The sequence below is a fragment of the Galeopterus variegatus genome, unplaced genomic scaffold (assembly GCF_000696425.1).
Source record: "Galeopterus variegatus unplaced genomic scaffold, G_variegatus-3.0.2 Scaffold2288, whole genome shotgun sequence".
Taxonomy (NCBI): domain Eukaryota; kingdom Metazoa; phylum Chordata; class Mammalia; order Dermoptera; family Cynocephalidae; genus Galeopterus; species Galeopterus variegatus.
The window spans coordinates 145101-171910 of NW_007728399.1; the positions used below are offsets into that span (position 1 = coordinate 145101).

The 26810-nt window shown below is 34.8% G+C and overlaps 1 protein-coding gene and 1 pseudogene across 4 annotated transcripts in view; both read left to right on the forward strand.

The window, feature by feature from the left end:
- ARID4B (AT rich interactive domain 4B (RBP1-like)) overlaps positions 1 to 26810 on the forward strand; it is a 139102-nt gene that overhangs the window by 64217 nt on the left and 48075 nt on the right. For all 4 annotated transcript variants that reach the window (XM_008581175.1, XM_008581178.1, XM_008581177.1 and 1 more), the window contains exons 4-10: positions 1509 to 1574; positions 3922 to 4012; positions 6657 to 6736; positions 11557 to 11648; positions 19527 to 19665; positions 23047 to 23126; positions 25856 to 25932. In XM_008581175.1, the coding sequence (XP_008579397.1) occupies positions 1509 to 1574; positions 3922 to 4012; positions 6657 to 6736; positions 11557 to 11648; positions 19527 to 19665; positions 23047 to 23126; positions 25856 to 25932 (625 nt within the window). The remainder of the gene's footprint in view (positions 1 to 1508; positions 1575 to 3921; positions 4013 to 6656; positions 6737 to 11556; positions 11649 to 19526; positions 19666 to 23046; positions 23127 to 25855; positions 25933 to 26810) is intronic.
- Positions 24437 to 25115, forward strand: LOC103597351 (annotated as a pseudogene).

Here is a 26810-nt window from a genome sequence, read left to right on the forward strand (position 1 = left end):
CCCCCCCCCCCCCCCCCCCCCCCGTGGAGAGCCTCCTTCATTAGCAGAGCTTGTGTGTAAATAGCACTTGTGCTAGTTTAAAAAAAGGGGGAGGGGGCATTGTCATTTTAGGACTCATGCATTGGCCCACAAAGAACAGGCTGGCTTTTCGATCCGACTTGTACCCTTAGAGTCCCTGTGTAGTGAATGAACCAGGAAAATGACGTGTAGCAGTCCGGCTGTTTCTTGCTATAAATGAAAGGAACAAAACTGTTAATACCTGGCTCTACTGTGTCTATTGATAGCACAGAGTACCTTGTGACTTGTAAATAATGGGTACCTAAAACTTATTTTTAATTTTTTTGTTGCTCTAAAAATTTCTTTGTAGTTCAAAGTTAATGATTTTCTCAACAGATATGGGGGTATATTTCTTAACCAGTTTAACTGTTTATGATTCAGAATTAGTACATTTTGAACAAATTTGTTGATAAATGTCTTCATCGCTGCCTCTCATTTATTGAGCATTTACTATGTACTAAGCACTGTATAAAGGTTCTAAAACTCTAGTGTTAAGACCTAGTCCTCATCTGTAAGTGGCTTAACAGTTAAAATGAAGGACACAGATACCTAAACACATGATTTAAATAAAGTGTGGTAATGCTTTTGTGAGACACAGAAATGCCTGGGATGCTATGCGTACAAGGCATCTCCTCTAATAGCTAGTTTGTGAGCAAGCTGGTTACCTAAAATGATTACTACATACATCTGATAACATATTAATGGTTCAATCCTTGTAAGAACCCTTTTGAGTTGTAAAGAGAAAACAACTTTTTCTGTACTGAGTAGTAGAAGCTGTCTTGTTTTTAACCAGCAATTAAATATTTAAACTTGATCCCTTTATTTTAACTTACCCTCTTCATATCTGGTTTCCCGTTCTCTGATTTTATACTGACATGGAAAGGCAGTCTAACTCTAGAACTTTACTGTGCTATGTTTGAATATCATCTCCACCATGTACTAGTTCTGTGATTTTGGACCAGTTACTTTCTATTCTTCAGTTTTCTTATCAACAAAGTGGGAATAATCCCACCTCTCTAATAGGGTTGTTGTGAAGATTAAATGTTTGATGCTTGAGGCTGATGCTTAGCTTGAGTAAATATTTACTGCTACTGCTTATTGTTAAGGTAGGCCTTCACGAATGTTACAGTACCTAATAGCCTAAGATCTTCACATCTTCCTCAATTTTTAGGAAAAGAGATTATATATCTAAACTAATAACTATGAATAAAGTATGATATGTGGAACATGGAGTAATGCAGATGTAATATCATTGGTTACGTGGAAGTGAGATATAGTCTTGGTGCAGTATCTGTTTAAATTTTCTGTTAATCTGCTTAGGGTTTGGTATCTTGTATGATAGAGTGCTGTTAGTTTTATATTACTTGTAATAAAAGTGAATAATGAGTGCATTGATGAGCTTGTGTTGCTTGATTTTTTTTTTGGTGGCTAATTAAATTTATAATCTCTAGGTGACATTTAGACATGATTCTTCAACAGTGGAAGTTCAGGATGACCACATAAAGGGCCCACTAAAGGTAATTCATCTATTCATTATTAGTTCTAATATTTGATTGGGATATGATAATTATACTTGGTCATTTCCTTTTAATTCTTTGTCTGTTTTGTTACTGAGTTGATACAATTTATACATAGTTTTCTCTAAAAAAAAACTGATAGAAAAAATAGATTTAATATTAAATAATTCCCGATAAGATAGTAAGACATACAGTATGTCTGAAATGAAATGAACATCAAGGAAGCATTGACTGTTTCTCCTTAGTCAACTGTTTCAGTCCCACCATGTTTCCATTACTGAAATGATGGATTTTCCAGGATTAATAAGTGATGAACTAGGGATTAGTGATGTAAGTTCCATTATTATCTAAAAAGTGACAAACTTAAAAAAACCAAAACTCAGAGCTTTTAATTCTTTGGCGCAGCTAATGGCAAAGGAAATCTTTAAAGAATTACCAGGTGATTGATTGTACGTGATGAGCATGTTCATGCTGAGAGCTCTAGAGTTTTTTTTGCATTTGTTTTTCCTCATTGGCTAGTGAAATTAAAGCTCCTTTACTTTCTGCTAGTAAGTAAGCTAAAGGGGAAGGTGTAGGTAGCTACTATGGTTTGGTCCTTTTACTTTTCTGAAAAGGTACATTGGCCTGGCTAGGGAAAATTTTTTTAAAATGCTAAGAGAATTGAAGAAACATTTGTAGTTGTTAGAAATAAAACTTTTACTGGTGAAGATGTACTTTTTGGAGTATTAGATATATGTGTATTATCCACCAGTTTTTGTTTGTTGTTGTATTTTAAAACTTTTAATTGGATCCCCTTGTATACATAGTAGGTACCATGGATGGCTAAAACTGTCTTTTATTATTTTTTTTGTTAATCTTGCTTTGTAAAAATTATTTTTCGCCATTTCTGTTTTGTAGGTACCATCTTTAATGGCACATGTATGTTTACTACTGGCAGGGACAAAAGAACAAAAATGTGTGCAGTTATATGATGTTAGCTATCATTTATTTAGTGCTTAGTATATGCTAGCACTGCACTAAGTCTTTTGCACATATTACTTTATTTAATTCTCATAACAGCTCTTCCTATTCCAGAAGAGGAAGCCTAAGGGGAGGTGAAGGAATTTGGTTGAGGTCTCACAGCCAATAATAGCAGAACCAAAATTCCGACAGACTCAGAGCCTGTAACTAAAACCTTATGCCCTCTGGATCCTCAGTATATGTGCATGTCCATGCCTTATTTGTTACTGCCTGACTGCTCTTTTTGCCTGGTGCAGGCCCCCAGGCACCAACTACAAAAAATGTTCAGTGTAAGGGATAGAAACGGTAACTGCTTTGTAGCCATAAGCCATCTTTCTCTCCCTGTACTGTTCCAGCCTCCTCGATGGTAGCATAATTGGTTTATTTTGCTTGTTTGTTTTTTCTTACTTTATTAAACTTTTCTTTGTGTATGTGATTAGGGTTTAGGACCATTTTACTTTTGATGTAGGCAAGTCTATCAATTTTTGGTCTCAAGATTATTGAAGTATCTTTCTTGTCTAGGCTTTTTTTTTTGGTCTCTAGATTTTGAATTGTTCCCTAATGTACTTTTCAGCTTTTCATCAGTTGGTAGAAAATGTCAGCATTTGAATAAATGTTTCTCTTAGAGGAAATAAATCTACCAAAAATGATGGTCATTTGATCTCAATACATACATTTTCAGTAATGAGTTTATGTGAAAATAATACCTAGACCATTTAACTATTTATTAAATAAAAATAAAATAGCATGTGTTTATTGACTGTAGTCATTTAATGAAAGTTCTGTTAATTCCCCAGAGTTTCCTTCCCCCTTTTGACATTGCATGGGGCTAACAGTTTCTTGTTTGAACAAGTTAATTTTTTTGTCATCACAATGAAGACCATATAAGTGTAATTATCAGCATTTTCTGTCATTAGTGGTACATTCTAACCCTTAGGGAAACCTCAGAAGCTATTTTTTAATTGTCCCTGTCCTTCTCCAGTGCTCTTGAAAGAGGAGTGGAAATATGGAGCAAGCATAGTCAGTTTCACAGATAGTGGTTCTCAAAGTGTGGTCTGATGACCCCTGGGGTTCCTAAAACCCTTTTAGGGGGGTTGAAAGGGAAGAACTGTTTTCATAATAATGCTTAGATATTATTTGCCTTTTTTCACTATGGTAATATTTTCACTGACGGTATAGAAGTATTGGTGGGTAAAACTCCTGGCACCTTAACACAAACCAAGTCAGTAGTCATTTTATTCTTCACTAACCATGCACTCAGTTAAAAAAAAAAAAAAAAAAAAAGCCAGGTTTTGGTTTGTTTATTGTATCTATTAAAAGTTTTTCTAACATTTTAAAAATACTTCAGGTAGGAGCTATTGTGGAAGTGAAGAATCTTGATGGTGCATATCAGGAAGCTGTTATCAATAAATTAACAGATGCAAGTTGGTACACTGTAGGTAAGAGAATAAATTTTCTTTTAAAAATGTATTTTCAATTACACAAATAAAACTTATCTGAAAGTAGTACAAATAAAGCAAAATTCCTTTATTCTCTTCCCTAATGAAATAGATGTTATTACTGTTACTGGTTTTTATCTTTTTAGGTATTTTAAAAATAATTTCAAATTTGTACATATGTGCATAACATAATTTGAAATTATTTAATGTACATATCATACAGTTGTATTTATAGCTTTTTTCACTTCAAAATATATCTTAGAGAAATTAATTTTTTTTCCATCTTAACCTTTCTTAAGTGTACAATTTGATAGTGTTTAGGATATTCATATTGTTGTACAACAGAGAAATTTCTTTTAATTGTAGTGTTATATTTTGTAATAGTTGGCTTACCGTAGTCTATTTTCTCACTGATGATTTTGCCAGTTTTCTTGCTATTACAATTAATGCTGGATTGAATGTCTTTTGTATATCCACATTGTCCTGATATTTCTGTAGTCTGTACACTGAGAAATAGACATAGGTTGAAGGGAAATGTTACTTTTAAAACTTGAGTAGTTAATGAAAACTGCCTTCCTAAAAGACTATTAATTTATACTACCCGTGTGAGTGTATCTGTTTTCCCAATCCTTGTCAGATTTGATGTTATCAGTCTTTTCAAATTCTTGCCAATTTGGCACAAAATAGTATTTTAGTTTTGTTTTGATGTGCCCCTCCCATGATTACTAGTGAGATTGAACATCTTTTCATATATGTTTATTGAAAGGAACATCATTTCATTTGTATTTTCTGTGATGTGAATTGCTGGTTTTCCCCACTCTCCCCTTTTCCTCTTGGTATGATTTATCTTTTGATTATTATTTTTAGGATATAAATTTTTATATATTATGAACATTAATCTGTTGCTGCTTTAGTTGCAAATATTTTTCTTTTGTTGCTGTATTCCTCTGCTTTTAATTTTCATATAGTCAGTTTTTGTGTTGTTCCCTTTTTCTTCGTAGTGTTAGTTTTGAATCTTGTTTAAGAAGGCTTTCCTTCCATCAATGTTATAAATCTATTTTCTAATGTATTCTTCAATTCCTTTATAGTTTTATAGTTTTATTTTTGTTTTACAAATAGCTGCAGTTTATTGTTTTCAAGCATTTTGAAATGACTATTATTTTTTGAAATTGATAGGCATTCATCCTAGTATTATTTATTAAATGATAATAACTCATATTTTAATGACCTCAGAGACGAGAGCAAACACATAGTAAAATGTCTTTGGTGATGTCAGAATTTGGTAGAGCTTTGAAATAGAATAGGTGAGTTTTGTTTATATTTGTTGGGGATGAGGGAAAAAAAACTGGTGAAGAGAGAGGGAAAATTATTTGATTTTGAGGCATAAGGAAATATTTGTCTTTATGTGAGTAATAGGAATGTGAGCAAGTCTGTGTAGTAAGTCTAGACGGTAATGAGGTGTGGTAGTCTCAAATGTGTCACTTTTATCGTTGCGTATTTTAGTTACAACATTAAAAGTACTAAGTGTTTTTTTTCAGTCTCTCATAATGTAAAGTCTTACATAATGTAGAAGAACCTAATTTCGGTAGTTAGGCAAAAACTGTGCAATTTCTAAAATCAAGTAACTTTACTTAGAATAGAGGGACATGCATTCCTTGATTTCTGAGGGATGTACCACATCCCTCAGAAATAACGAAAAGAGAATACCTCACATTCACAATATGTATATTGTGAAATGATTATTTTAATCATGTTAGTTGACACTTCCATGACCTTTTAGTAGGTATGCTCACTGTTCAAGGTAGTGTAAATTAACACTTCCCTTCTATTTCTCAGTGAATAAACCACAGAAATATTAGGATAATGTGCACATACAGAAGACATTCAATCTAGCATTTATTGTAATAGCAAGAAAACTGGCAAAATTATTATGAAATATAACATTACAGTTAAAAGAAATTTCTCTGTTGTACAACAATGTGTTTTCACTTTAAATCAGTAACTTTTCACTGGGGGTGAACTTGCCACTCACTGGACATTTGGCAATGTCTGGAGATATTATTGGTTGTCGTAGCTGGGAAGGGGGTGCTACTGGCATCTAGTGGTTAGAGACCACGGATGCTGATAAATATACTGCAATGCACAGGATAAGCCCCACCATAACAGAGAATTACCTGCTACAACAGGTCAGTAGTACTGAGGTTAAGAAATTCTGCTTTAAATAATGAAAACAATCATTTTTTTAAGGGCAGTCTGACTGTGTAAATTTGTGATCTTTCCTTTTCTCAGGTAACTCTGTCAGTATCTGTCAGCAGGAAAACTTGCCTTTCCTTTACCATCTTGAGAAATTTTAATTAGTATTGAAGTGGTTTCCTCTTGAATGCCAACTTTTTATTTTTATTTGATGTTTCTTGTTTCAGGGAAGATGTTTTCAGGTATATTTCTTTTTCACTAGAAATTGGAAAAGATGCTCTAAACTGTATATTTGAAGTTATTCATTAGAAAACGTAAAATGTGAACTGAATTCCAAATGTAATCTGAAACAGTAGGTCTATTTGCACTCAGAAAATTAAATGATAATTTATATCATCTTGTTAATCTTTGAAAAATCCTTCATTAGCTTTCATTTTACCTCCTCTTGTAGTTTTTGATGATGGAGATGAAAAGACACTGAGACGATCTTCACTGTGCCTGAAAGGAGAAAGGCATTTTGCTGAAAGTGAAGTAAGTAGTCATTGAATAAGTGAACATGTCTTAATATTTTGTATTGGTGGGAGTAAATTTTTGCTTTCTCAACTCAGTCAACTTACTCATTAATCAGGAAAATTCATGAATACGTAGTACCATTACAGTGTGATCTGTGAAGCCTGTTTAAGGCCTAGTGTTTGATCACTAGGTTGTGCCTTCTTCATTGTCTAAAGTACATTAGTATTCACAGAGAAAATACAGTGGGCTTGTTTAATTAGGAAACTTTTATATAGCCTTCTTTTTGTAAATAGTTGTAGAAAAGAGATGTCTGATTTGTAGTCCACTTGAACCCTATTGTAGTTAAAGGATATGTAGATACTACAGGCAATCCCTAAATACTACTGGTACTAGTAGCTGACATGATTATAGCCTCTCCTCACAGAAGCCTTGCCTGACTGTCCTTTCTAAAATAGTCCCTTCCATTTCTCTTTTTCTTTTAAGTTGATTTAGTTTTCTTCATAACATTTAACATTCCATGCCATCAAACATGTACATGTACTTAATTCTTTCTTTATTGTTTGCCTTCCTCACTAGAATGTGTGTTTTGTCACACGGGCAGGGACTTTGTATGTCTTGTCTCCACCACTTCGTTCTGAGTTCCGGTAACAGTGCCTGGCACAGTGTAGGAACTGAATAAAATATTAGTTGGAGGAATAAATGAAGTGCTTATATTTGCCAGGGACTTTGCTAAGTGCTTTACATTATTGCATTTGCAACGTGTGAAGTAGTTACTGTTATCCCCAACTTACAGATGAGGAAACTGATGGCCACAGCTTGTTCTCAAACCAGCCCTTTTAACACCGAAAGCTGAGCTCTTACACTGAAAGGTGTTACTTACATTACTGAGAATGGAGGGTTCATGAAGTTTTGTAACTCTGCAGCTTGCAATTCAGAATTTAACAAATGAGATATATTTTTGTTTTGAAAATATTTTTGCTTTCCTTAATGATTAAATTCCAATTTAAATTCAGCATTTGGGACAGGTTCTCTGTATTGTGATTCCAGCCTATCTTTTCAGTCTCGTATTCTACCACTTCTTCCAGACTTCTGCCGTGTTAGACTCCTTGGTATTTATTTTCAGATGATGGTGTGTACTTTTTTTCTTGGCTCCTGCTGAGCCCTGCTCCTCTGCACTTCCTGGAATCTTACTTACTGCTAAGGCCACTGGGAATGCTTCTTCCTCCATGCTGTCTTTCATGGGATCTCTACCCACATTTGATCTCTTTTTCTTTGGTCCTTTTGTGCTTCTCTTCCTTATTCTTGTTTTGTGGACTTGTTACTTTTCCTATTTTCCCTGTAACACTTTAAGCTGTTTTAGGGGGAATAATCATGTTTTTACATCTCATTGATAGGCCGTCCTTCTCCCAGCAGTGTTTTCTAAACAAAAGCCCTTAGTAAATATGTGTTGAATTAATTGTGAAGGTTTGAATATAGGAAATACAGAAAGCTTTGGGGACAAATACAGTGACGAAGTAACAGAATTCTCTCTGAGTTTATTATTATGTTCTACCTTATGTAGAACATGTGTAGTTATAGTCAGTCAATGAATATAGGGGCTTGAAGACTAGATTTTTCACCTGTTAAGTGAAGGCATGTGTCTTGTTTTGGTTCAGAGAAATATCTAAAATAGTAATTTTATTTTTACTAGGAGAATTTTAAGTTGGAATGGTTCATAAGACAGTTGTAACGTAAAGGCTGAAGTAATATGAACAAGTAGCTGTGTATCCTTCGTACTTTCAAGGAGGATCAGTTTTACCTTATGTGTCTGCACATGTACACTTTTATTTATGCTCTGCTAGAGAGAAATTAGAATACTGGCCTGTGATTCCTTAACTCCCTTCACATATGCCAGGTTGCTGTGCTGGGTACTGGGACACGAGGATAAGCCATGAAGACGTGGAATTTATTCTCGACTACCTTACCGTCTAGTGGAGGAGAAAAAACATTAATCAAACAATGAAAAATCTTTAAAGTTTAAGAGTATTAAGCCTTGTGAAGAAATGGTCAGGAGAGTATAGAGGAATTTAATCTACTGTCTGTATATTCCTTTCCCTTTATTTGATATTTTCTTAAAAAGTTTTAATTTTTTGATAGACTTGTCAGAGAGTACTATATTATTAGTAGTAATAACTTTGGCCTTTGAGAAGAAAGCCGCATCATACTGGCAGTATTTTGGATTTTTAATCGTACTAATGAACTACATACTTACACCAAGACTTAAATTCAGGATTTTCATAAGAGATCACAACAGCGCTTCATTCGGTTCAAATTCCAACACTGAAAGAAACCACAGGTCTAGCCATAACCAGCTTGGTGAGCATGTTACCCACTACCTAACATCTGTAGCACAATTTGGGTGTATCTACAGAGCTTTCATAATTTGGTATTATCCCAAAGTAGATTCATATAATTGAAAACTCTATAGAAAGTTTAGACAAAATCCCAGTTCGATATTTCCTGCAGCCCATCTTAGGTAACAGGGCTATAGACATTTTCCCCCTAGGCCTATGGAATTTTCTTTGTGCCTTTAATAGACTTTAAGAGTCTCTGGTTTTTGCTCTTTAGGTATAAGACAAGTTCTACTCTTCCCCCCAGTGTTTTCTGTCCCTTGAAATAAGGATGCTCCTGTTTTCCTGGACATGGATTAAGACCAGGAATGGAGATATTGCTTCTTATTGTTCTAACTCTTCATTACATATTAGGGAGAGACTATGGTCTCATTTGAACATTACTACATGTGATTCCTAAACAACTCTTTACAAATTTTCTTTTCTGTAACAAGTGAAACAACTAACAGATACTTAAAATAGAAATCATAATACGTAATAGAAATCTCTGCTTTCAAGAAAATAACCTTAATATTTTTGTGCTGAAAAATAACCTTAATATTTTTTATTTTTATTTTTTTCCTTTTTGTCTTTTTTTTACTGACCAGCAACGGGATCGCAACCCTTGGTGTCGCGCCCGCACCACGCTCAGCCAGTGAGCGGGAACCAGTCTCCACATGGGATCCGAACCCTTGGTGGGAGCGCTGCCGCGCTCCCAAGTGGCGCACTCTCCAGTGTGCCACCGGGCTGGCCCAGTAACCTTAATATTTTTAATCCATTGTTAAACTTGACAGAAAGCGAATGCAGATATTTATTTTCCTTGGTTACTAAATATAGTACTTTGAAATTTTCACCCTTAGAAAACATAATTAGGCTTTAATGACAAGTAACTTCTCAAGAGTTTCTGTTTGGCATATATTGTGTTTGGTACAACTTTTGCCTCCAAGTAATATTTTTTAATACCTGATTTAAGGTTTGTCTGCACAGATTTAGGTTCAATACAAACTAAATTCGAAAGATTAGACTTTTTTGCCCTTTTGAAGTTACGATTTTTGTTTATCTTGTGAAGGAATCAGCTTCATTTAATCTTTTGTGGCTCTTACCTTCTTCCTATACCATATTGTCATTGGATACGTATATCTATGTATCTTAAGTACATTTACATATATTCTAATGAATTATGCAGAAAAGATTGTTAATATGCTCCCCCTTTTCAGTTTAGTTCATGTTATTGTCAATAAAATTATGTCAATATAAAAAAATTAAACATTTGTTTTTAAGTATTAGCATTAAAAATCTAAATCTTTCTCATACCACTCTGATTTCTAACTTTAAGAAGCCCCTTTATTCTAAATAGTTCCTCATCCTCACTTTCATCCTGACAGTTTTCCTGGGAATCTCTAGTTCCCCTTATGTTCATGAATTATCTGTAACAGCAAAGGTTCTTTCGGGGAAATGAAAGGAATAGCAACTGGGGAGAATCTTTAAAATGAGGAAAAAGTAGGCATATTATCAAAATTGGTATTCAGAGAATTAAGTTAGTTGGGAAAGCATCTTCAGAATGATACCTTAGCTTTTTAGATATATAAGCCTTTTCAGGAAATAAAGACAAGAAAAATGGCAGTGAAAATATAGTCTGGTGTTGAGAAACTAAGGAGAATCACCGTAAAATCCCTTTTTCATATTTCTGCCTCCAACCATCAACCACTCCTTGCCTGGAAATCATTATTTTTAGATGGGGGTGAGGGACAAAGGGGTTGACATGAACTGTGCAGTTGATAAGAATTGTTCGTTTATTGTATTGATCATTATTTTCATACCAAGCATGATATTGGATGTTGCAGATTAAAAAGGAAAAGGAAAAAATTAAATGTAGAAAAACTAATTTTTCACATTTTCTTTAAAAAGGTATATTGCAAGGAATGTTTGCAAAGTAATAATATAGCCTGTCTGAAACCTTTTTTCAAGCATTTGATGCTTATCTTGATAATTAATACTGTTGTTTATTAAGAATTTTGCTTTATGGATTATCATTCCCTGTGTATAAATAAAAATTTAAGTTCTGGTTGGCCCCAATCTAGGAGTTAGGTTCTTACCATAGGTGTCTTACCTCTCACATCTACGTTTTCACTGAGCTGTGTTTGTGGGGGCTTTTTTTTTGTTTGTTTGTTTTGTATTTTAATCATTCTTAGATGCCTGTCAGCCTTCAAATAGGTAATGAATCATCTAAAGAGATCCACAAAATTTCTTTTCACTTTTTTTTTTTTTCTTTTGGAAATGGGCTCATTCATCTTTTTTCTAATATATTTGAACCTAGAATTTTCTATCTTTAGGGAAGTTGTGTTTTAGCCTTCCTTGGGGGAAAGTTTTAATCTCAAAATCTGAGCATATTCTTAAACTGATTTGGTTTAAAAAGAGAAAGCACTTGCAAAGTAATAACTTTTGATGGGTTTATGTTCTTACCCACAGACATTAGACCAGCTCCCACTCACCAACCCTGAGCATTTTGGCACTCCAGTCATAGGAAAGAAAACAAATAGAGGAAGAAGATCTAATCATATGTAAGTCCATTTTCATAACTGTTAGTTGAACCTGAATTCATTTCTCCTAGTATTGTTTTAATAGTTACTATTTTTAAATTGTAAAATGCAGAATGCTAACTGGATCTACTAGTAATTTCAGATCAAATAGTAATTTCAGATTCCTCTGCATGGGTGATTGAGGTTCTCCAGCTCAGCCAACCTTAACAGTTGTGTCTCCCTCCAGTTTTTCTCTGTCATGAATATTGATGCTGTAGTCAAGGTGGAATCAGTAAACAATCCCTGATACATCGTGTATTTTCTCTTATCGTGCTTTTATTCCTGCTGTTTTTTTCTGTCTCCAGTGCCTCCCTTCCCTGTCTTGCTCATTCTTTAATTCTCAACAGAAATCCTTCTACCTTTATGTGAACCATTTTGTCTTCCCTCTCTTAACTTGAAAGCAGCCAAGTTTTTCTGTCCTCTAAATCCCCTAAATTCTTCGCATTTACCTAATGTCATAATTAAGATTTTATCTCTTATTATCATTGTAGTGTTTGTTTTTCCTTCTCTCCCCCAAAATTATATAAGAAAGGAAAGCAGAATTAGTAGGATGGAAGGTGGGGAAGTGGTTTAAGTATGAAAGTTAAGGTGTAACAATGAGAAGGCAACAGAATAATGTCTAAAGTGTATAAACCAAGAAATACCAGTATAAGAATATTATTTAGAAATAAGGTAGTAACTATCAGAAAAACAGCTGAAACAGTTAAAAACATGGAGCAGGGGAAGAAAGTTACGGGATGGGACAAGGGAATGTTTTTAATTTATTCTGTTGGAAGTTATTTTAAAAATAATTCTGAATGTTTTGTTTGGATTAAAATTTTTTATCTGCATAAGCCTAAATATTGTTAGAGTAGCTATTAAAAATAAATGAGTTGAATTATTAAAAACTTTGCTGTAAGTGTATGTTTTAATTCAATGTATAGAATCAGGTATTAAATCTAATTGTGGCTGAGCTTTGGAGATAGAATTTGGGTAAGCACTGTGTCTTATATTGTTTAATTTCAGTGTTACTGGAAACCCACGAAAGTAGGTATTATTTTAGTCCATATTAAAATTGGGAAAATTGGCAAGAGACTGTAAGGACACAGGAAAGCAGGAACCAGGACTTGAACTCACCTTTCCTCCGTAGGCCTTTTCCCATTCAACTGATTGACTCTGTTGTTTAGAGTGTACTTTGGTTACTCTCCAAATTAATTTTAACAGTGGATAAATTAATGACTCATTTGAGGGAGGAAATCAGAAGACTAATCATTGCTCTGAAAAAATCAGATTGGCCGGTTAGCTCAGTTGTTTAGGGCGCAGCTAGAAAATGTTTTCCTTAATTACCAGATGAATAACTTCTCTGACTTGTGACTTTAACTTGCTGGTGTCTAGATTATCTTTAGAATACTCAGGTTGTAACTTTTATTTAGTTTTTTACATATGACATTTAAAGATTGAGTGTTTTAGCCAGAAAGAAAAATAAATGAAAAAGTGTGATGGCACAATTAATAAAAAAGAGTTCTGATTTGAATATTAGCAGTTACTGTGACTTAATGTTTTCAGTTTTTCCAGAGGGCTGTTATGTAACCATAAAGTATTCATTAAAGCACTTATAAGTTTGTGATGTCTTTATGACCATTAGTGACTTTAATAATGAAATAAATTTTTATCTAAAAAATAAAATTTCACCTATCATTGATCATTAGAATCTTCCTGTAGTTCTGTATTCAACTTTTATTTTTTATTTTTTATTTTTTTCCTTTTTGTCTTTTTTCGTGACTGGTAACGGGATCGCAACCCTCAGTGTCGCGCCCGTACCGCGACCGGCAACGGGATCGCAACCCTCGGTGTCGCGCCTGCACCGCGCTCAACCAGCGAGCGGACCGGTCTCTATATGGGATCCAAACCCTTGACGGGAGTGCCGCCGCGCTCCCAAGCGCCACACTCTACCGAGTGCACCACCGGGCCGGCCCGTGTATTCAACTTTTAATTAACTTTGATTAATGGTGTCAGAGCAATGACTTGAGGTTTGATACTGTAAAATCATTTCATTAGTGATGATTTTCAATTCTCTAGCTCAGTGGAACTGTAGAATCAGATGGTCTGGGTTTGAATCCTGGCTCTGCCACTTCCTTGCTGTGTGACCTTTGGCAGGTTACTTAATCTTTTCTTGTCTCAGTTCTCATCTGTAAACTTGGGATAGTAGTATTACCTGTCTCTCAGAGTTTTTGTGAAAATTAAATGAATTCATTTCCTCAAAGTGTTTATATAGTAAGTACTATGTAAGTACTAGAGATATCATCATGTATTAACATGAAAAAAATTTCATGAAATACCAATATGTAATGATTTCACTTACATATGTAAATGTGTTTATGGGTGTATATAAAAATTCTGCTTACTGGTGTTTATGTCTGACAGGTGGGACTGGTTTTTGTTGCATTATTTGAACTTTTTAAAACAACAAATGTTATTTTTAAACAACATTTAAAAACAAATTTTAAAACAATATATTATATATATAGGAAAAATAGTTTTTGTTATCTATCAAGGTTTTTTTTAATTTTGAGAAATTTGCATCTAATATTTAGATACATTTTTATCTTTTTACAAATGTCATCCAAAAGGGGGAAAATAAATTTAAAGATGAATTTATTATAGAATAACACAAAAATTAATCTACAAAAATGAACAAAAATTATGGTCCGTTAAAAATTCTTTTATGTTTCTTAGCTGAGGTATCCCTTCGTGAATATTCTTGAATAAGAGAATAAACATGCAGTTGTCACTGAGCAACTTGATCTTTGCTTTCTAGATCTAGGATCTCTATGTAAGGAGAGATTTACTCTTGGGATTGTGTTGTACGTGTGCAAATTATGAAGGCAGACAAAAAGCTGAGAATTACTCATCTAGGAAGTGAAACCAGCTCTGTGTGTCATTTTGTTTTGCCTGCTGTTCCTTCAGCCTCTCTACTGCGGTTGGCCATTCTTATTGCCAAGGGACCTGACAATGCTGGTCTTGCTTGGCGTTTTAAGCCTTGGTGTGTTAAGTGTCACAGGCAAGTACTGCAGTTTGAAATGCACATCATCTCCTTAATCACATTTCCTCAAAGTTCTTTCTGCCTTTTCTTCAGAGTGATTTTCTAGAATAAAGTCTTAGATGTGGCTCTTAAGGGCGTTTTTCTGACCTTCATTTCCTCCTCCATTATTCAGTTGAAAAAAGTCTTCGTTATGGTTCTCTGATTGACATTTAAAATGTGTTTTTGTACAGAGATTAAATAAGGTTATTTTTTCCCAAGATTCCCAGGACTCCATTGTTGCAATAATACTTTTGTTTTTGTTTAATAACTGTTAATCCACGTACCATTTAATCTGCCCCCAGTTATTCCAAAATTGATTATTTTGACACTTTCCATTAAATTGTTTCATTTAATTCTACCTTTACTTAATCCTAAATTCAAGTATTTTCTTTTTTGATGAGTGTCATCTTCTAGGTTATTTTTTAAAGCAAGTTATTGATCCTTTTAATCAATGTGTAACTCAATTGAGTTTTGCCATTATAATTTACCCAGTGTGTGCAGAGGTTGTGTTTGATTCTGCCTAAAAAATAGAATGTCTAAAATTATGGAAATAGTTTTGTCTCCCCCTCCCCCAAAGTTTTTTCCAATAATCTGGCAAATAGCATACATAGGATAACAATCTACTTGCTGTTATTTTTTTCTCTTCAGAAAAAGGATAAAGCATAATAAGGCTTATAACAAGGGATTATTTATGGGTATAGGTCTTACCCAGGGACAGTGCTAATATTTACTTGGTAAACTAGTGATTTATACTTGGTATTTACAGGTTTATGATCTTAAGTTTTAAAAAATTAATATATAATTCACATATCATAGAATTTACCCCTTTAAAGTACACAATTTAGTAGTTTTTAGTATATTCACAAAATTGTGCAACCATCACCACTGTCTGATTCCAGAAGATCTTTTAAGTTTTTGCTGCTTTATTTTGCTTTTTGGGTTTTTTTGCTGCTTTCTTTGATAGAGAATTTGATTCTAGTTTTCGTTCTTGATAAAAATTGAGAAAAAATTAGGGCCAGCCCCGTGGCTCACTTGGGAGAGTGCGGTGCTGGTAGCGCTGAGGCCGTGGGTTCGGATCCCATATAGGGATGGCTGGTGCGCTCACTGGCTGAGCGTGGTGCGGACCACACTGTGCTAAGGATTGCGATCCCCTTATCCGTCAGAAAAAAAAAAAATTTTTTTTTCGAGAAAAAATTCAAACTCTTATTGTTAAATGTTTGTTTTAATCTCAGAGAAGCTATACTCTGTCAGTCTTCCTGATATTAATACAGATTTTAAATTTACTGTGCAAAGTTTGAAACTGAGTTAATTGACTTGCCTGAAATAATAAAGGATCATTCAAATCAGAATTGTAAGGCCGGCCCGTGGCTCACTCGGTAAAGTGCGGTGCTGATAACACCAAGGCCACGGGTTCGGATCCCATATAGGGATGGCCAGTTCACTCACTGGCTGAGCGTGGTGCTGACAACACCAGGCCAAGGGTTGGATCCCCTTACCAGTCATCTTTTAAAAAAAAAAAAAAAAAGAAAGAAATCAGAATTGTATTTCAAAGATTGGGCCTCTCAACTTTGTAGCCCAGTTTTCTATTTGCATCTCAACATTTGCTATTCTTTGTCCCATTTCTTGTCTAAATAGTGATGTGGGATGAGCTTTAAGTGATTAGCTGTTGGTGTATGATGATAAATATTTTCATGTAATTAGCTTTGTTTCCAGTGGCATCACCAGATTTTATTTTATAGAGACAGTGCATTATTTTTTTGTGGCTATATAAACACCTTGCCATAAAAGAAATAACAGTGTCTGAGGTGAATAAATGATGCTCATTTATTTTAGTTCATCAGTTTGTTGAGTACCTGTCTTATGTAAACAATTTCCTGGCTAAACTCCTCTAAAAGTAAAAGTTAAAGGAGCCTTAGGTATAATGATATGGTTTATACTGATTGTATATGTTTTGTGGTTTCAGAATTAAAAAATCAGAATTACCGTACTAGAAAGAAAGAAATCTTTTCAGTTTGTATTGGTCCATTTCTGTTGCTTATAACAAAGTACCCGGAACTTAGGTAATTTATAGGATAATGAAATTTAGTGTTTACTGTTTCGGAGGCTAGGAAGTCCAGGGTCCAGGGAACACGTCTGATGAAGGCCTTGGTGGTGATGAGTGTGGCATGGGGGTCTCACATGGCAGAATGGTGGGGCAGAGAGAGAGGGAGCCTCCTTATGTGCTCACCTTTTATAGCCCACAGAACCACACCCACTATTCCAAGGATGGATCAACCCATTCACAAGGGTACAGTCCTCACAATCCAATCACCTCTTCAAAGCCCTACTTTTTAACTATCGCAGTAGCATTTCCCACCCTCTTAACACTCTCAACAGTGGGGATCAAGTTGTAGGGGGAGATTCAATCCAAGGCACACTTCATTTATTTTGTCAACAAATATTTATTGAACATCTATGCTGTGCCAAACACTGGTTAAGTATTTGAGATACATCAGTGAACAAAACAGTTATTTAAAAAATCTCTGCCTTTAGCACTTACATTCTCTTGTGGGGGAGGGAATGGACAATTAAGAATAAACATTAAAAAGTAAGTTATACAGTATGATAGAGGTCATAAGCGCTGTGGAAAGAAGAATAGGAGCAGGGTGAAAGCAAATACAGGAGTGGGCAGTTTGTAAATTTGAATAAGGTGGCCAGGTTAACCTAATTGAAGTGGCTTGAACAGAGACTTAGAGGTGGTAGCAGAGTTTCCCAAAGTCTGGGGGAAGAAAAAAGGAGAGTAGATAAATGAGGTAGTAGTAGCTGGTGGAGAAAGTGAGGTCAGGGTTTTTTGGTTTTGTTTTAGGTGGGAGAAATAACAGTATATTGATAAAAACGACATGCTGATGGGACTGAATCTAGTGGATGCAGAAAAATGGATACTAGAGAAAGAAGGAGGCATGGCAGGCAAGAAGTCTTGAGAGCAGGGGGGCATCTAGTCACAAGTGGGGATGGTTTTAGAGGGGCCATGGAGATTTACTGTGTAAAGTGGATAGATGTTTCATCTAACCAAGCTTGCAGTTTATTTTTGATACAACTTTTTGGAGTTTGAAGTCTTCACACTTAGGAAACAAGTTTGAATTTTTATAAAGATGCAGATAACTTTGTTAGCCAAATAAAGTCCAGTTTTCTTTCTGTGTTTTGTATATTTTGATATCTGTTATCTCTGACATTGTAGCCTTTTAGGTTGCTAATGATAATGACATAAAGGGCATCCATAAAACCTTAGCTGAATGAATCTTTTATGACTACTTTGAAAAAGCAGTAATTATGGTTTTAAGTTTGGTGGTGGTCTACAGTCATTAGAAAGTAGAGAGATAAAGGTCATTGCCGTTGAAAAGCTCTTCTAATCAAGTAGAAATCAGACTTGGGAAGTCTGTCATTACTATCCCAAGCTATTTGCCTATGTGTAGGGTCTTATGCTTTGCTAATATAAAGATATGTTGGTTTTCCTACCACCTAGTACTTACTTTCTAAGTAGGGCTTAAACTTCCTCAAGTGCCATTTGAAGTACAGTACTTCTATTCAGTAGCAAACTTTGAAGATTTACTTTGTTTCTACCAGGGAACAATTTTTAAGTTACTTAACTGATCATTGAAATTGAATAGTGGTATTCCTCACGTCACTCTAGTGTGTTTACTATTATAACAGTTTTTGCTTCATTTATATTTATATTAGGATACATAAATATAAAGGGGTGACATTTATATTGTCATTCTTTTGGAAAGGCATCAGAGACAAATTCAAAGTATACTGGATTTGTCCCAATCAGCCAAATAGATAAATCATATTTAAAGTTTCAAAATAGTTAATTCACAGTTTTTGTCAGTGAACTTGGACATTGCCAATTATCTTAAAAATATTTTCATCCCTGTAGGTAATCTATACTAGCCATTCTGTTTTATAAAAAAATATATACATTGCACGCAATTCACCACTTCCTAATGTCTTTACTTATTCTGGACATTTTGAGCAGTCAGTTGTAAGAAATCTTTATTTTCTTTAGCACTGATTGTGGGCTTTCTTGGAACCAGATTAAAAATACAATCTCTTTTCTGTTTTGTGGTTTTTTCCTTTTTAGTTTTACATTTTACTACACTTTTCTTTAACATTGAGCTGATGGTTTCAGGTACTTACTTTTTCTTCTGACATTTAACATCTTTGTTTTACTAGTCCAATATTCAGTGTTACTGAAAGGAATTTTTAACATAATAAAAAACTTATGAGTATCTAGTTTGTGTATATTTGATAGTAAGGATAGCAGTGTATCTCTTATCAGATTGCCTCCTTTCCTCACCCTAGTTAATAAAGGTCTGCCTCCCCCTTTTTAAAATTAGCTTTGTACCAAGAATGTAAAATTACTATCTCCAGAACTCATTTAATCTGAAATTGGGATGTAGTATATTTTAGTGTGGTACTGGGATGTTTAATATGGGGCCGTCAGCTTTTTGAGGACTTGGGGGCCAGTTATTCTCTTTTGATCTTCACCCTTAATCTTCTTAAAATGGTGCTAAATAAATGTGAAAGATTTTCAGGAAAATGATGTGATTTCCTCTAATGATGAACTCTTACTGTTATTCTTCAAAAATTTAGAAAACTGTGAAATTCTTCAGAAATTTAGAAAATTATTTAAAATTTGAATTAGCCATCTTGTACACTTTAGGAAATGTGATAAGAGTTTTGAAATATCTATATTCATCATTGGCATGCTGCTTCTTTGTGAAGATAAGTGGAAATATCTCATTTTTTTCTCTCCCTAGACCAGAGGAAGAGTCTTCATCATCCTCCAGTGATGAAGATGAGGATGATAGGAAACAGACTGATGAGCTACTAGGCAAAGTCGTGTGTGTAGATTACGTTAGTTTGGATAAAAAGAAAGCACTATGGTTTCCTGCACTGGTGAGTAGCTTCAGTATAAAAGTTTGATTTTTAACTATGTAAGTTCATGAAGAAAAAGTAGATTTTCCTAAAAGTGTTTTTCATAGGTACAAATGTTTTTAGCATCATTCACTTTACACAAAGATTACTTTTTAAATTGTCTTTGAGTACAAAGAACTCTTGAAGTCATCCAAGAAATCTTGATAATCTTAGAAATTAGGAGTATGGGAGTTGATTGTACTATTCTATTTTGAGTAGAAAATTTATAGTGCAGACTTTAAAAACTCTTGTCCACCATGAAGAGAGTAGACTGTAAAAGAACAGAATCTTTCTTGGTTGGCAAGGATAGAATTTTCCTCATTCTTACTGAGCCAGGGTGTTTGCTTCCTTGAGCTTAATGTTTCCTTTTAGATACTCCCTACGTAATCATTATGCAGTTATATATTGCCCAAGTCTCTGGCTTTCAATACAATAGATTCGTCTGTCTACCTACTTTTTGATGTTTTCTCTCCAAAAGTTTGTCACTCTGTAGATCCCATCATGAATGTTTTGAGTTTTCTCTTTGCTTTCTCTCATTGCCTTTCTGCGATTCTGAGGAGGTGCTCAGTGCTTTATTATCAGGAGTCTCCTCATTATTGTCCCAAGTTCTGTGCAACTCAAACCATGATGGCAGATGACGGAAAGTCTTTTGAACTTTATCTTTTTGTTTTTTGCTAACCACTAGCCTCTTTAGCAAGTTGAACGGGCCATGTATGAGAGACTATTTTCTTTGATTTTTAACAAATGGAACACTACCAACATCTTTCACAGACTTAATTAGGCTGCCTTTCAATTAATCTTTTGATAGACAACAAAATAATTTGTAGCTGTTAAAGCAAACTTGGGATCAACTAATGGTCATATGCATATTAATGAAGATTTAACTTTTTGTGACAGTAAGAGTGCATTTCTTTCTGGATAAGGTGTAATTGGATAAGTCATTTAAAGTTGTAAATTCCAAACAGGAGACTGAAATTAATAATAAGTATTTCTTCAGAATTATCTTGAAGTCTTAATTTTTAAAATTTGATGAGTCTGAATTGTCATGGCCTCTGATGATTTTATCTGAAGACCATTGAGTGATTTGTATCAAACACTGGGATCCACATTTCTAACAGGTTGTCTTCCACTTGCCTCATGCTTGTAAACTATAAACTATTGTTCATATTTTATAAACAATATAAAAATAATATAAATATGTATTATAATTATAAATATAATATAGTTTATTGATTTGACTAAAGATACCATTCTCACTTGTAGCAGCTTTTTTTCTCAGATATCAAGAGACAGAATGGGTCAAAAATTATTCCCTTGATTCATGTATTTTCACTCCCTTACTACTAATAATGAGCCAACTCCTTAGAATGCATTTTTTTGTTCTTTTTTTTTTAAAAGATGACCGATAGGGGGATCTTAACCCTTGACTTGGTGTTGTCAGCACCACGCTCTCCCAAGTGAGCTAACCGGCCATCCCTATATAGGATCCGAACCTGTGGCCTTGGTGTTTTCAGCACTGCACTCTCCCGAGTGAGCCACGGGCTGGCCTGCATTTTTTTGTTCTGCTAATTATATTTAATAAAATTTTTGTGTGTTCTCAAGGATATTTACTTTAACTTGCATTTGCAAAATATGGTATTTGTCATATAAGCACTGTTCAAAATGTTTTACAAGGATTGACTTATTTAATGTTGTAGAGATTTTCTGTTCTTGTGGTTGATTAATTTTTAAATTTTTGGTTGAGAATCTGCTAACCTTTATTCTCATCGTCTTATTTGCTTATTCAGTGGCTACCAATTGTAGAGATTTGGGATTAAAACACACTGTTCCGTGTTAAATGCATTTGTATGAAAATTTATGTCCATAATATATATAAACTCTTGTGTATCTGTGGTATTGATGAGCTAAACTAGGTAACCATGGTCTCATAATTATTTGTTATCTCAAGCAAAAAAGAAAGAAATGATATATATTTCTTCACCAAGTTCTAACCAACCTTTGCAGTTGTAATCCAAAGTTCGGAATATACCACACCATATTCTCCTTAGGGTGATCTCATCCTCTGTTAACAGCTTCAGTTGCAGAGATAACAAAGTGATATATACCTTCGGGACCAAGAAAATCACACACATGGATGAATTGGATAAAATGCAGATTGTGGTTTCTGTGGCAGAGCTGGGGAATGAGCTTCCTTACTCCACTCCCCCACTTCCCCCGCAGCAATGTGTGCCGTTTTCAAAGCCCTCAGCTCATCAGAGAAAAAATATGGGTGGATTAGGCTCACAGGCCCCCAATTTTTGACCTCTGAAATTTAGGCTGTAGATTCCCACATTTATACCTTAGAGTTCAAACCTCTGTGCTGAGCTCCATACCTGGGTATTTGTCTACTCAGTATTTCCATTTGGGTGGCCTTTAGCCACCTCAAAACTCAGTAGGCCCAAAACTCCTTCTGTATGTCCTCCCTCATGCCCAGACTTGTCTTTCTCCATTGTTTTCCTTTCACAGTAAATGACACTGTCATCTACCCATTTGCACAAGGCACAAAACTAAACGTCCTCTTCTCTCTCTCTCTTATTTATTTATTTTTTTTGGCAGCTGTCTAGTACAGGTCTCTCATCTCTGTACTTTCTAAATTAGGTCTGATAATTATTATATAAATATCTAATTATTCTTTAGTTTGCCATTGCCACCACTTTACATCCAAGCCACCATCTCACCCAGATGATGGCTGTAACTACTTTCTTCGTATCAGCCAAAGTAATTTTTAAAATGGGAAATCTATTACGATGTCTTCTGCTTCAAACCCTTCTCATAAAGATTTTAGATTTTATCCTAAGAATTAACATGGCCCAAGCTCTGGAAATTCTGGGCTCATGTCCTCCTTGTAGCCATAGTGCTGCCCCTCAGTCAGAGCTCAGCTGGCTTCTGCTCCAACCCCATCCCCGGGCCCAAACCAGTGTTATTGTCAGTGAGCTGGAAGCATGCAAGGTACCAATCTAAAATTACCATGTGCTCCCACACGTGCTGTGTACCTGTTTACCCTCAAACTAAATCTAGTTTTTAAACTTTAAACTTAGGGTCGACCCCGTGGCGCACTCGGGAGAGTGCGGCGCTGGGAGCACAGCGACGCTCCCGCCGTGGGTTTGGATCCTATATAGGACTGGCCGATGCGCTCACTGGCTGAGCACGGTGTGGGCAACACCACACCAAGGGTTGCGATCCCCTTACCGGTCACGAACAAGACAAAAAAAAAATGAATAAATAAACTTAAACTACTTTTAAAAAGGATGCAAATAGTAGATACTTATGTACCTATTTATAAATGTGCTTTTAGTTACCATGGTTTCACTCTTTTTTTTAAAGGTGGTTTGTCCTGATTGTAGTGATGAGATTGCTGTGAAAAAAGACAACATTCTTGTTCGATCTTTCAAAGATGGCAAATTGTATGTATAATTCACTTGGTTTATATATTTTTACGTATGCTGTTTTTTTTAAAATGAGGATGTCAAGTGATAAATTAGTAATTTCCAGTGACCTTAGGCTTTTATTTTTCGTCATACATAATGTTTCAAAGAGTGACATTGTTTTCGTATTTTCTTTGAGTGTGCTAGTCTTTTCTTATTCATTTTGGTCTTCTTTTCTAAACCAGACTCTCAGTGGTGTCTAATGTCAACATTTGCCTGTATAATAATCTGGTGGTTGGTCGAGGCAAATGTGATATATCTAACATATCTAATATATTGACAGATATATTTATGTTTGCATGTTTCTTTAGGGTTTGTTTTTGATTGTCTAATTAGGACTTGCTAATATTTCTAGTTATGTCTAATGATTGTTGTGAAACCTGTTGGATAATATTCGACCTTTGCATTAGTCTGTGGATTAAAACGGGTTGCTGTAGATGTGTATTAAATGTTAAGAAAGTGATTTTCCAAGTAGAACTTTTTTTAGAGTTCTGGGTTTCTTTTTCTTTCTTTCTTTTTTTTTTTTTCTGTTAACAGTTGTATGACTAAAGAAGCTGGCATTTATACTGAGCCTTATTGGGTGTCATTAGGTTTTAAGATTTGGTGTTTGGGTTTTTAGGTTCTGAAAAGTGATTTTTAAAAACAATCTGTGAAACCACCTTTAACCAAATTGAGATAATCAGAGAAATTTGAACACTGAAATGGAATACTGGCTTGATGACATTAAGAAATTATTGTTGGGGGATTGAGGAAATGGGGAGATGTTAGTCCAAGGGTACAGATTTTCAGTTGTAGATGAATAAGTTGTCAGGATCTAATGTACAGTTTGACAACTGTAGTTAATTATATGGCATTGTACACTTGAAATTTGCTAAGAGAGTAGATGTTAAGTATTTCCTCCCTCTATCCCCCAAAGGTAACTATGTGAGGTGATGTGAGATTAATTAACTTGATTAGGATAACCATTTTACAATGAATATGTATGTCAAATAATCATGTACACTTTAAATATAGAGAATTTTGTTTGTCAATTACTTGAATGCCTCAATAAAGCTGAAAACAATGATCACATACCTAATTTTTAGATATGAGGTGATAGAATGGTTGGTTTTTAAAAATGATTTTCTGTTAAAGATTCATAATGAAATATCATAAATGAAATTATATAATTTCTGGGATTGCTTCAAAATAATCCAGTTTGGGTGGGAGGAAGTAGGTAGGAGTATAAATGAAACAGTGACAGTTGGTTTATGGTTATTGTAGTTGGGCCATGTATATATACATGGGGGTTCATTGCACAGTTATATCTACTTCAGTGTGTATTTGAAATTTTTAAAATAAGTTTAAAAAAATGGCAGCCTGAAAAATGTATTTGGAGTAGTTTTCAGGCTCTTGGGGATCGGTCGACAAAAACCAAATGCACAGAAGCTGAATGATTGATTAGTTTAAAATAGGAAATGCATGTGATGTAATAGAACCTCTCCCAGTTGTTTGCAGGTGACTGTCGTTATGGTCAGGGAGTTCCATGAAAGGACTCAACTTGCATCCTAGAACTTTGCTTGTGTTCTCCTGGGGATGCATCTGGAGGCACTCAGAATGGTCCAGTGTTTGCCATACCATCGTAGGCTTTCCTATAACACAGCCTCTAAGAACAGGCTGTCCTGAACTCCTAGTAATTGAATTGTTTACTTTTATACCAAGAAGGTTGGGAAAGCACCAAAATCTGCATGTGGTGTGTGCCCAGGCAGGCTTTGAGGGGTTTGGGCTGTGAGTCCCAAAGTTCATAAGAGACTGTCTAAAATGAAGAAACATGCCAGCAGGGCTTATGGTGGTTCCGTGTATGCTAAATGTGTGTGTGACAGGATCAAGCATGTTTTCCTTATTGAGGAGCAGAAAATCGTTGTGAAAGAGTTAAAGGCACAAGCCATAGAGTCAGAAAGCTCAAGAGAAAACATGGAAGCTTTTTGAGTAATTAAACATTTTTTTAAAAGTTTGTAAGCTTAGGGGCCGGCCAGGTGGCGCACTGCTGCAGTGCACCGCTTGGGAGCGCGGCGGCCCTCCCGCCGAGGGTTCGGATCCCACATACAGACCGGTTCCCGCTCACTGGCTGAGTGAGGTGCGGGCGCAACACCGAGGGTTGCGATCCCGTTGCTGGTCCCGGTCCGGTACAGGCGCGACACTGAGGGTTGTGATCTGTTCCCGGACATGAAAAAAGACAAAAAAAAAGGAAAAAAAAAAAAAAAGTTTGTAAGCTTAGAATTCAGTTTAAAAAAATTGCTAAAAGAAAATTTACATTTTAAACTGGTATCTTTTCTAAGTAATTTCTTGTGAATATCCCAAGATAATGGCACTCTTACTGTCTTTTTATAAAAATTGGATTCACACATTCTATCCTCCAAACATTTTATTTATTATTATATTGCTATAAACACTTTTTGGTATTGCATTTAGGCAGGGGACCCTGATATTTGAGAACACTTGGGTGTTTATGAAACATTTCTTGAGGAGGGATCTTTCTGTAGGTGATTATACATTTTAACATCATGCATATGTTTTTTGGAACTTGCAACCCTGTATGCAGCCACTTTCATTGTAAATGTCAGTATTGCCATATTTCAGTATCTTTCTGTGGCATGTAATTGACTGAACTCTTAATTTTGGTCATATTTTTGTGTTTTTTTTTCCTTTATAATTAAAAAATAATATAGTACTTCAGTTGCAAGAAAAGATGTCCATGAAATTACTAGTGACACTGCACCAAAGCCTGATGCTACATTAAAACAAGGTAAGGATAATGTTGGAATAAACTACAAGTAATTTAAAAACTGCTGAAGTGTCTTTGAAGGTTAAATTTTCTTTTCCTCTTTTTCTTTTTGGCAGCTGGCCAGTAAGGGGATCCAAACCCTTGACCATGGAGTTGTAACACTGTGCTCTACCAAATGAGCCAACTGGCCTGCCTTTCTTTTGTTCTTCAAAAAAAATTTTTTAAAATTATGTCCATAAAGTTATATTTGGTTCTGTGTGACTTATACTTTTATAAATCCATGTGTTTTTTGTTATATAGGGTTTTTTTTTTTTAAATAGTCAATAATTAAATAGTCAATTTTTTTTTAAATGGGCAATAATCTAGAATAGTGGGAAAGAACTGTACCATCAGCTATTATTGTAGTCTGGCTTTTGCCTAGTGAATAAAATATTAGTTCCTGGGGATGGTAGAAAAAAGAATCAAAAGTAATTTTGATTTGGCATTTCTCACCAATGAATGTACATATCTAACAAGGCCCTAGTAGTTAGTTATATTTGATTGAGGAACATGATGTAATTGCATCTGTTACTTGGTTTTTGGCTTTGTAGATAGTTGTTTATTTTCTCTTTGCCCTGTACACTGAATCCAATAATATGCTTTGTAGACTGGCTCAAAATCATAAAGATTTTATGGTTTGTGATTTTTTCCGTGTGCTGTAAAATGAGAATAGTGTCTAGCTAATTTTAGTTAAGCTAGTTGTTAGCATAGCTTTAATTTAGGTTTAGCTAGAAATGTTGAGAGCATACTTACAGTCAATTTTCAGGTGTTTCATAGTTACCTGAAAATATACCTGGCTCTTTGCTTGTTATTTAATACTGTTTAACGATTGTTTGTTGGGTAAAAATATTCAGTGATTT